At 40.8% G+C, this 12,125-nt stretch overlaps 1 protein-coding gene across 2 annotated transcripts in view; it reads left to right on the top strand.

The window, feature by feature from the left end:
* LSAMP (limbic system associated membrane protein) overlaps positions 1-8,910 on the top strand; it is a 667,767-nt gene extending 658,857 nt beyond the window's left edge. For both annotated transcript variants that reach the window (XM_053565704.1, XM_053565703.1), the window contains one exon: positions 1,213-8,910. In XM_053565704.1, coding sequence (XP_053421679.1) covers positions 1,213-1,310 — 98 coding nt within the window. In that variant the 3' untranslated portion in view covers positions 1,311-8,910. The remainder of the gene's footprint in view (positions 1-1,212) is intronic.
* Positions 8,911-12,125: the final 3,215 nt, after the last annotated feature.

Genomic DNA, 12,125 nt, shown 5'->3' with positions numbered 1-12,125 from the left:
GGATGCTTCTGTTGTACTTACAAACCATCATAATTTTACACACACACACACTCTTACATGCTGAGCCATCTGCAAATGTGCCCCTGGAACTTCAAAGTGACCCACAATTACAGTCACATCAGTTTCCCTTTTGAACATCATTGTTTACGTGTAGGATCATGAATCTAAAAGTCACCAGAGTGATAAAGACCAACTCTGCTCATTTAATGAAACCTGAGTAGAACTAGATAAAACGAGAACATATGACCAGCAAAGCGGAGGGGACAAGCCCTCTAGTGGGACCTACGTTCCTCTCCCACCCCTCCTCTTTCATCAACACAGAGCTCCTTCTCCACCTCGCTCTCCATCCCACTCCCTGTCTCAGACCCCCACTCACATCCCCCAAATTTGGGCCACACGTGGAAACCTGGGGTGACAGCTGGAAACGCAGCCAGACCTTTCAGGTTTCACCTGGCCCCTCCGATCTCAGGCAGACTCCTGATTTGGACCTGTCTCAACCTCTCTAGGTTTGATTCTTTTTATTGGTGTCTTTGCTTATTTTTTTATTTAAAAAAAAACCTATGGCTACATCATAATTGTACATATCTGTGAGTATCTTTGCTTTTGTTTTTGGTTTTTAAAGTGACAAATGAGGAGTGTGCAGTTGATCCCCCGCTGCCTCTACAGACGGCAATGTACTAATTTCCTACCTGCTACAGGGCCATCTAGCTGTGAATGTTACTTTGAAACAACTCCCCTCCCCATTAACAAATAAATATGTATTGCTTCTCCCCTGGGGTGGAAGGGAGGCATGGATTGGTTCCAGGTTGATGGAGATGTTGTGATGCCTTGGCCAGAAGGGCTCCCATCTGGCTGCTGACGGACCCCACCAACACGTGGCATCTTAGTGAATCAGGGCATCACAGCACCATGCAGGGCCGAGGAGGCAGAAGGAGGCTGGGTGCACGGTGGCCTGACCCACTATCCATTGGTGACAGCCAGTTGGAAGACTTTCTGTCAAGAGCAGCTTGTATTTAGAAGTGTTTCAACCAGTGATACCCCTTATAGCCAAAGGAGAAGGATGTAGGAAAGAATTTGGGAACTTCTTGGGCTGCACTTGGAAATGCCACAACCTGGCCAGGGCTTCCCACTGATAGGTCAGTAGTCATCTGTGACTCGGAGTGGGCCAGATGTAACTGTTCTCTTTTCTTTCTTTCCTCTTTTGCTCTGCAGGACCTGGGTCGGTGAGAGGAATAAATGGATCCATCAGTCTGGCCGTACCACTGTGGCTGCTGGCAGCATCCCTGCTCTGCCTTCTCAGCAAATGTTAATAGAATAAAAAGTTAAAAATAATTAAAAAAAAAACACACAAAAATGCGTCACACAGAATACAGAGAGAGAGAGAGATGGGAGGAGACCGTTTATTTCACAACTTTGTGTGTTTATAAATGAAGGGGGAAATGAGAAAATGAAAAGGAACTACGACATTTAAAACAATTTTGCAGCCCATCAATACAAATTGAAGCATAATTCAGGGTGGAGAAAGTTGTACCAGGATATGTTTATACGTACCAAGCGAATGTATGCTGTGTAAAGACTACAGCATGCTAAGGACAGCCAGACGTGGCAAAAATAAGACAAGTATCAGATGGGTATTAACCCCCTCTGCACACTATCTTTTCTTCCTTCATCCTTTTTCATCTGTGGGGGGAAAAAAATATAAGGTCTTGCCTTTGGTGTTTCTATTTCCATAATCTTTTTCTTTTGTTTTTCATTGAGCTGACCTGTAACCCTTTCAGACTATTCAGTGGAATCTTACCTGAGCCTCTCTCTGATCTGCCTGCCTCCACTATCCTTCCAACGTTTGAGGTCATCCTCTGTCCTGCAGTGTGTTCCATCTTGCCCACGCTGAACCCAGACAGTCCCTTCCATCTGCCTCCCCTCCCATCTCTTTTCAGGCCCGCACCCCAGAGCGCTGGTCCTGCCGCCAGTGCTGGGAAGTGCCCTTCTGATTTTCTCCACTGTGCGTGTGTGCTCTGTCTTTCGCTCTCACGTGGGTGTACATGTGCGTGAGTGTGTGTGTCTCTCTCTGAAGCATGCTGAGGGAATGGTCCATGTGTACATAGACTCATTGTGCTGTAGATACCGTCCTGCATTGTAATCGTGAGACGCGGCTGTTCCGAGTTGCTGGGGGAGATGGCGGGGAAGGAGGCAAGGAGCAGAGTCTCTCCCCCATCCATGGCTGTCACATAGCATCAGTGTGTACTCAAACCAAGCTGTGCCCCTTCCAAGGGCAGGACCCCGTGTTCCTTCTAGCTCATCATCAGAATCCAGTGGGGAGTCACTCAGAGTATCACTGTAAATGAAAGTGCCTACTATCGATGGGGTGAGCAAAGAGTAGCGTGAATCAATGCTGCAAACAAGGTGACCTGGGAGAGAAGGCTGCACATTTCACTCTTGTTTCTCGGGCCGGAGGGGTTCGTGTATCTCCTGGCTGTTTACAGGCTGGGCCCTGCTCTGCCATGACTGTGAGAGTGTGCATACCTCCAGAAACAAGAGGGTCCCCAAGTGTCAACTCCCAGTGGCAGAGCAATGAGCCACTTGGAGATAGCAAGCAGCCCTGTTTTGCCTCCTCCCTAATCTTCAAACAACATTGCCTTTGCCCTGTGGAGTCCCCTGAGCAGAGATTGCTTCCTATTTTAGGTAAAATACAGTGAAAGTGAGCAAGGCAGGAAAAGTAGACAGATGTTTGAGGCAATACCCATGTTCTGGAGATACCATCAGAGCTCTAATGCAAAACATTGGCCATGATGAAAGGAGATTTTGCTCCTTGGGCTCCTCTGCAGACTTTGGTCCTGGAACTCTAGGCTGAGACTTTACTTGATGAACCACATTATTTCCCTTCTGACCTTCTGAGGGTGTTGGCTTTTTCCTGGTGGCCTGTTATCGTTCTTCTAGGCCCTGCTGCTAGGAATTGCATTATATTCACCTTCCCTGATTTATTTAAATTTACATCAACCCTGAAATGTGAGCTAGTTCCTTAACCAAAAGAGCTGGACAACCTATAATAAATTTAGGCAGAAATTGATAAGTACCATGAGGCTTAGCATTACCACATCTCCAGAAGGATTTTCTTAGGAAAGGTCTTGTAGAGACAGCTGGCTTCCTGAATGTAGTCAGGTTTCTTTGCTCTCTCTTAGATGATAACAGACACTGTGGTTCCGTTTAGTAAAGGACAGAGGCTTATTTCTGATGTTATAATTGAACGTAATCCCACAGAGCCACATATGGGACTTCATTGAGTTTGGAACCTTGAAAATAGCTACCACGTGATATAAAATGAGAAATTTCATGACTGGCAAAAAGAAGAAAGAAAGAAAAGGAAGGAAGTGAAGGAAGGAAGATCTGAGTAGCATCTTGAATGTCTTCTAGGGAATCCTATTGTTTATATTTTAGAAGCTTATCACAGCTTTCCTTCATGATTTTGAGGTTTAGAGATGAAACAAAAGGACAAACATTGCTTGAAGATGGGTACAAGTATTTATGGCCGTTTCTGACATAGGATAGAAAAAAACTCTTACTAAGAAGGTATCTGAGGAGATGGAGGGAAGGTAAGCCATCTTTCTACGCAGCGTTAATTTATTGACAGTCGGGGATTTCTCTTACTAGTTTGGTCTTAGTACAGGAATAAAAGGTGATCATCTTTGATGATGAGTGCTCCCTGCATATTGATGAGGCAGTCACATACTTAAGTAAAAGCTCTAAAAAAGCATATGCTAAAGAGAAAAGTAGAAAGAGTTAAATTGGATGGTGTTTAGTATCAGTTTCAGGAACAGATCCCTGTGGCCTGTCACAGGTTCAGTTACACGCCTGGCCTTATTCACTCCACCTCATCATAAGGAAAAGGTGTGATGGGAGGAGTTTCTCCATTAAAAGGAAAGTCTTGGCCATGTCAGCACCAACTCTTCCCTTAGTTTACTATAATGGACCATATATTAAACATAATTGAACATATATTTTAAAATATGGTGTACAATATCTCTAGCAGCATCTGAGAATTTTTCAGATTTTCTTCTGGCTCCTATTTCAGGGAAAACAGTGGCCCCCATAGTCTCATAGGTTTGAGAATGTCTCCGAGCCATGTGAACCATAGTTTGGAGACATATTAGGGAAAAGGTAGAGGCCACAGAACTGACACCAAGAAATCATCAAGCCTCAACGAGACTTTTTGGGATTTAGATCATCACATGGCTATTGCCCTTCTAGTCTCTTGCCCGTTGATAATCACATCTGAGACTCTCCACTGAAAAAGCTCCAAGTGAGTGGATGTACTGAGAAGACTGAATGCATCAATTAATCTGAAGAGCTCATCTATCTGATGTCCCTTGCATACAAAGCAAAACTCCACCATTCATGAAACAAAAGCCTTAGATCCAACTTACACTTAACAAAAACAGAAATGGCGTTGGTCCAATGCACTTCCTGAAGGATGAGAACTACCCTAGCTTTTGCAACTGCAGAATTGCAGTTATAGCGTCTGGGCAATTGCTGATCAAAAAGTTTTGCCTTGTTGGAGAAACAGTGTTGCTTGTTTTGAGACATAAAATCCCTGTGTCCTAAAAAAAACTAAAGCTTATGGAAAAGTAGATGCATTTTCTGTCGGGAAGGATTCTAGTTGACTTTCACCTTCCAAGTCAGGTAGAGTTCTCCTTTGCTGGGAGCATTTTTTTTTTTTTTTAAAATACACAGTCAGACAACTGGGGCTATTCATAGAGACCTTGTAAAAGTACTCGTGATTTTCATGTTCTTGGAGGACAGAGCAGAAAGCTGTTTCTCCTCCAAAAATAGACTTACCTCCTTTGCACACAGAAACTTATCTCCTCAGCATGAAATTGTTTGAGTTATTCTTTACCGAGTTGTTAGCCTCTTGCGTACACCAGAGTTGCAGGTCCCATCCCTGGGTTGGCTGGACTCCCTGAATTTCTCATTTTGTTCTTTGCAGGCCTTGAATCATTTGTGAAAAAAATAATATATATGTATGTATTTTTTTTAATCTTATCTTTACAGATGCTATATTTACAATAATGTATGTATTATATGACATAAGACAAATTTAGAATAATGGTTTAAACTTAAAAGGATTAGAAAAGTACTGAATTTGGGTTTTTTTAGAAAAAAGAGCTATGCTTCATTTAGAAAGACATGGAGCCTGAACTTCTCCATCTTGTAATCATTTTCTTAAAAGAAATTTGACTATGGACCATGTTCCATGACATTAAACATGTCCTCATTTTTCTCTTCATCCTCATAAATTTTTAGCCTAGATTTAGTCTTGGTTACCAATAACTATCTTTTTTTATAGAATCATAAGTGCAATGCATAGTTGACCTACAAAAACTATTAATATTTTGAAGATACATGTTAAAAATACTACAAAAAATAGCCAGATAGAACTTTGAGTTAAGAAACACAAATCCAGTTTAGGAAGTCTTCTTTCTTAAATATTGAAAATATTTCTCCTCCAAAGACTGCCTTTGCCCCTGTGATGTAAATTTTCCATCGTGGTTGGCATAATATCTGTAAACATCTCACTAAATGCAAAATGGAGTTTACATTTATGTGCATACTAACGGAAGAGACGTAAACTCTTCTCATTTGCATGCTGTTCAAATGTCACCAACTGAAAGAAAGAATTTGTTTTCACCCAGCAATGTACATCATTTTCCTCTTGGCAAGGAGGCTGGTGTTAACGTTAGGTTTAGGTTTAACATTTACACCAGCGAAAATGTTTATGAATATTATGGAAAACTTATTTGAAAATCTTGATTTCTTTTCAGCACATTTACATATTGTGTGCTGATTAATAAATGAGGCACCAATCATGTGTAAATCAATGTAAATCACTCGTTTATGTACATAATATAAACTATGTAAACTTCATTTTTCATGCAGTGCCCAACTCTAGCTAAACCTATGAATCTAAAAAAGAAAAATCAAATCAAATAAATAAAAACCAAAGCATTGCATAGGTCAGAATGGGAAATATGACAGAAATTCCAAACCTAAAAGACAGCAGACCCGCAAGAATGGTTAGGGGTTTACATCCTGCTCAAGTCACCTCTTCAATCTCTCAGGACCTCAGTGGATATTTGCCCAGCTGATACTATCACTGTCTCCCCTGACCCTGAAGGGAGGAAAACACAGAGGAAGAACCCTCAGGTGTTCTTTCTTCTCGATCACCATAGGATGTCTTATTTAAATAGCTCTGAGGGAGTTGCTGACACCTTGATGAGCAAAGCATTGTTCAGTTTTTATTTTCCATTCAACAAAAGGATTAGGAAAGCTTCCGTGACATCCTGATTCTAAGAAATTGTGCAATATCAGAACTAAGTCATAAATGATAAATATCTTAGTCACCCTAGAAAATAATTGCTTTTACTTTATCTGGGAGTCCTATATTTCTACACATCTATCCTGAATATTGTAAATGGGGGACAGAGTAATTTTAATTGGGGGCATCTCTCTCAGGCATGTTCTCCTGGAGTCTTTTTGAAGTGCCTGATGTGTTTCACAGAATGACATATATACCTTTTCTACAATCTGAGCTACTCATACATAAAGAGTCATCAAAAATATGATTTCAGGAATCACATGAATTTTCTGCAAGAACTGTGGCAGAAAGAAATTTAGGTCAAATTAACATTAGGCTTATAGTGCATTCCTCTATGTAAGAGAATAAAGAGAAATGGGACTTTGAAGGATCCATGGGTCTGTTCCGTCAACTCCCAGGTGTCTTCCTGAAACGTCTTTCTCATCATCTAAGCTAAAACTTGAAAGTGAGGCAGCAGGCATATTCGATTGTGAGTCAGGAAAATGAGGTTCTATCCCCGGATCTGATGACAAAAAAAGCTGTGCACCACTGGCAATTCGTTCAATCTTCCTGAGTCTTGGTTTCTTTCCTCCTGAAAGTGAGGGGCTTGGAGGATATCTCTAAAATTTCTTTCAACTCCTAATTCTGTTTCTGAATAAGGTTTCAATATTTCGCTCAATCCTGTGCCCAGCTATTCATTCCAAGCAACTGTCGGTCATCTCTAGTTTGGTTTCTGTACTACCGTCACTTCTCAGAAGCATCATTCTACCATCTCCATGTCAAAAGCCCAAACTCTAGAATATAGGGTCTCTGCACTGGTTCTGTAATTCTCTTCTGATCAACACTTCTTAGCAATGTAGTGAAGGGACAAATTCAGATTATACTGAGGACATTGAAATAGCTGGGGTTGTTTCCTTGCTTATAATAAAATCTAACTGTTGAACTAGATTCTAGTAACCTTGCACAGGAAGGAAAATAGATAGGGTATTACATATGTTACAAATGAGAAAGTTATGCATTTGAAAGGAAACATCAATTTTTTCTCACCCTGGGCCAAGTGCCTCATTATAGTAAACATGCATCCTAGGAAACTCAGCTCAGGCGGATGGCAGTAAGCTTGTGGTCCCAGGCAGGTTCAAAAGGCTGATCTGTGAGAAATCAAGACAACATATTTTGTTTGAGAAGGAATTTCTCATGGGATGCGTTTCCTGAAACTTGAGTTATAGGCTATAAAAATCAAGCAAATAGAAAACACACCTCACTTCAAAACGTATAAGTCAATACCATTTAAAGAAGATAAGCAAAAAAACAGGACAACAATAAGCACATTTTAGGAGGCTACAGAGTTGGAAAACTTAAGAGTTGTCATGAATGCTAAAATCAAATATGAACGTTACGTTCTCTGAGAAGGGGTAAGCGGAAAGGATGGCTTCTCAAGCTGTTAATGAGGAATTATGTTCTTGTGCCATGTTCTGGATGGACTGAGCACTGCCCACTTGCTACACGCCGTCCTAGAGGTTCAGCTTAGCATCTCTCCAAAGCTATCTTTTCCCTTATCACCTGAAAGAACAGAAGGAATCTGAGTCTCCGGGACACTGAAGAGCAGGGTTTATTCATAACGTCTTAGCATTAGCATCACTTTGTGTAGATAAAGATATACAATGTGCTTACAGTACTTACGAAGCTCTCTTCCCGTGGGGGAATGGCCAGCCTGTGGGACAGCTCCCTATTTCCCTGGTTATTTCAGAGGTACCTCTTTGTGGGTAGTGCTCCTGGATCTGCTCCTCACAGCTACCTTCTTCCCCACTAAATCCCTCTCCAGCTAAAGCCAGGCACAGTCAAAATCTACTCGTAGCAAGTGATGAGAACACAGGAAACAACTAGCTTCATGGCGCATAGCAGCAGCCCTCAGCTATCAAGAGCCTTTTTTTGAACCCACTTCCCTAAATCTTTGCTCTTCACCAGAGAATGTAAATGGCTCATCCTGGTGAACAGTGGCCATGTTCTGCTCCCTAAGTATTTACTGAGAGGAGGGAGGGTAAAGGGAGGAATTACAGGGACAGAGAAGCCCAGGAGAACACCTCCAACTTTTTCCTGCCCCTACCGCTTCACCCCTTCCTTCTCACTGCTCTCCTGAAGGGTGTATAAATCCTGCTCTTGCTGAGAATTCTCCTTATTAACAGTGTTATATACATATAAATATATATATAAATATATTCCCCTTTTCAGCCCCATAGACATGAACTGATCTTCCCTTGATGATACAAACACATGGCCAATTTTTGTTGTTTTTTTTTTGGTTGTTCAAAGTTTTTTATTTTTGTTTATTGGGTGGATTTTTTTTCCCCTGGGTACTAGCTCTGTGAAGGAAAATAAAAAGCGCAGTGTGTGTAAAAAAAAAGAAATTTAAAAAAAAAAAAGCTTTTTTTCTTTTCTTTTAAAATGTATTTAAATTCTGTTTCTCTCTTCTGTTACTTGACACGTATGAATGCTCTGCTCTTCTGTGATCTTAAAGCAAAATGAAATAAATGTGAAAAGGAGATGTGTCTTCCTTGACCTGTGTCAGTGATCTTGTGGTTGACCGCGTAGCTTCCTGGAGGTTTTCATACGTAAGATCACAAAAGAAGGTCCTGGCAGGTACCATGTGGGGAAAGTGTGGACAAAATCCTGACGAATCACTTGACAGCTTTCTTCTACCATAGAAAGGAATGTGGCATTTAAAATAATTGTCTTCACCTAAGTGAAGAGATTGTCTGAGAGTATTCTTTTTCATTTTCTCCCTTAAGGGGCCCTAAAAAATAAGCACAAATTATCCCTGGGAAGCTAGAGATAAAGCATTAAAAAGTTTATAATTGTTAGATTTAAGCGAGATCTTCAAATATGACACCAAAAACATTAAAGAGTATATCCTTTCTTTAAAGTCTCCAAAATAGCAGTTACTTTTAATGAGATCCTACTTGATAGCAATAGGAAAAACTGTTACCTTCTAAAGCCACCCGGTATTTCTACTTACAAGAAAATTCATTTTCTTTTCTATTTTTTACTATTCTCTTCAAAAAATGTTGTTTTCAGAATCTCTATAAAATATTCCTACAATATCACACAAGATAGGGGTTGTCAACAGAAAATTATCAAGAAATAAGCAATTCACCATCCCAAGAAGCGAGTCTGGCTAATTATACATCAGAAGTGACTGGGAGGAGCTCGTTTTACTCATAGGAGTCAAATCAGATCTAAATCACCTCCAAGGAAATTATGAATGAGGGGTGGAAGAGGGCAGTGAGCACTCGGGATAAGCTTCAATAACGGGGAAAGGATCTCAAACAGAACCAAAAGCCTGGTCCCTTCTGGTTCAAAGAGTCAGCTTAAGGGCCTGATCTCCACATACTTAAATTTTATAAAAAATTCTGTAAGTGCCCTTCCGGAATGAGCTTACCAAACTCAAGGAAAAGAACACATCCTTCCAACAAGAATGCTTTCACTTTTGATACCAGCTGCAAGTTTGGGGTCCTTTGCCTGTATGTTTCTGATCATTTGTCTACATATTTGGTGGTTTTCCCTACTCCTTCAGATTCCATAATCTGCTAAAATGACTCACAGAATTCAGTGAATTAGATTATACTTAGGATTTCAGTTTAATTATCAAAAAGAATAGAAAATCAGATCCAACCCAAAACAGAGACACATATGGCAAGTTCTGGGAGAGTCTGGGGGACTTTCCACGGTCTCCTCCCCATGGACTCAGGAGTTGTCACCCTTCTAGCTAGCACATCTGTATGTGACAACATAGCACAACCAACCAGAGATGCTGGCTCCTGAGTTGGTTATTGATGTCCTGAGTTGGTTATTGTTTTGGAGTTTTGTTTTTGATGTACCATTACATAGGCATGATTGATTGAATCACTGGCCACACAGGTGATCTCTATCAGGTACCTCAAAGCCCCAAACCTCTAATGGCTTGCCTTTCTAGCATGTCCAGCCCCCAGCTCATTAGCATAAACTATCAGGTATGGTCCCAGGGACCCAAGATGAATAACAAAGAATTATTACTTGGAAAATTCCAAGAAATTAGAGTCATTTCCTAGGACATCAGGACAAAGGACACTGAAGTCTTTATCATGTTCACACTTTCCATTCTCAACCTTGTGAGAAAGGACTTGAAGAATTTAAATTTTCCAAGATGACCTGAAATTTTATTTTCTTTAAACCACAGAAGCTTCATGGTTGGAAGTCTTTCTTTAATACTTCCATACTCTACTTCCTTTACATCCATTTACTTTAAAGTATGTCTAAAACAGCACATAAGAGCTAGAAAGAAGGCAAGTCTGTGACTCTTCTTTGAAGCAAAGGGGCTTCTCTTTTTGCCTAGGGCCCAAAGAACTAGCATGGTGCTGTGCTCACAGCACAGTCTTAGCAAACATTTGCTGGTATAGAATTAAGCTGTGTTCACTTCAACCGACAAATCTACTACATGTAACTCTCATTAGAGCGCAGTGGTGTCATTGATAGCTCACTGCAACCCCAAACTTCCAGACTTAAGCAACACTCCTGCCTCTGCCTCCCAAGAAGCTAGGACTATAGGCACAGACCACCATGGCTGGCTAACTTTTCTTTCTTTCTTTTTTTTTTTCTGCAGAGGTAGGGTCTCACTGTTGCTCGGTCTGCTCCTAAACTCCTGACCTCCAGTGATCGTCCACCTCAGCCTTTCAGAGCACTAAAATTACAGATACAGACATGAGACACTGCACCTGGTCGTCTTTTCTATCCATCACTATAACTCACCATAGCTATTGAAGTTTTCGAAATTCAAGTCTATGAACAAAAGATAGATTCCTCTCACACATGCAAAAAAAAAAAAAAAGAAGGAAACTTACACAATCACGGAAATTTGCTTACAACACCAATATTAGAGTCTTAATGGTTCTTGGTTTAAAGATGGAAAGACTTTGTTTTCATTTTCCTCCTTAAATTTCTCTCTACTACTCCCTAGACTGGCCACTGGTCAATTGGGATAGTCAAAACTATGTCCTGATCAAAGGATCTCAAACACTTGAGGGATCTGTGGTGAACCTGGGAAATGGTGCCTGAAAACATGCACTGGGGCCAAACTTAATCACATTTTTACCAAACCAACCATTCTTAATGCTGCTCACTTGTCATGTGCTTTTAAAATAAGACATTCATGTTTGTTCTATCAGGCAACATAAAATTTTGACTAGCTTAGCTATATCAACTTTGTTTTGTGTCATTTTTTTCCCACTCACTTGGTCCCTGTCTGGCCTCCCAGATCAAATTATAAATTCATTAATCTTGTACCAAAGGCTATTTTCTTTTAATTTTTTTTTTTTAATTTCAGTGTTTTTGTTCATGTTTGTTTGAAGTACTCCTTTTTTATTGATTTTCTTCTCCTGCGGTGCTGGCTGTTTTTGATGTTGTTGGTAGAGACGGGGTCTTACTCTGGCTGACTGCTGCTCATATGGGTTTTGAACCTCTGAGCTCAGGCAATCCACCTGCCTCAGCCTCCCACAGCGCTGTGACTACAGGCGTGAGCCACCACGCCCGGCCAACCAAAGGCTATTTTCAAATATAAGTCTCTGTCATAGCTTCTAGCTGCCCCCACAAAGATGTTTCAACTAGTGAAAGCAAACATCAAGATTGACCCTGATCAGAAACTGAGGAACGGGAAAGGATGCCAGTCAGATTAGGAAAAATGGTGAAGTTACATCCTCAAACAACTCCCGTTTAAGAGTCGCTAGAAGCTGCCAGGCAATTGTCA

Source organism: Nycticebus coucang, chromosome 16, assembly GCF_027406575.1.
Source record: "Nycticebus coucang isolate mNycCou1 chromosome 16, mNycCou1.pri, whole genome shotgun sequence".
NCBI lineage: Eukaryota > Metazoa > Chordata > Mammalia > Primates > Lorisidae > Nycticebus > Nycticebus coucang.
The sequence above is the reverse complement of the archived record's forward strand: the minus strand, read 5'-3'. Positions and strand labels throughout refer to the sequence as shown.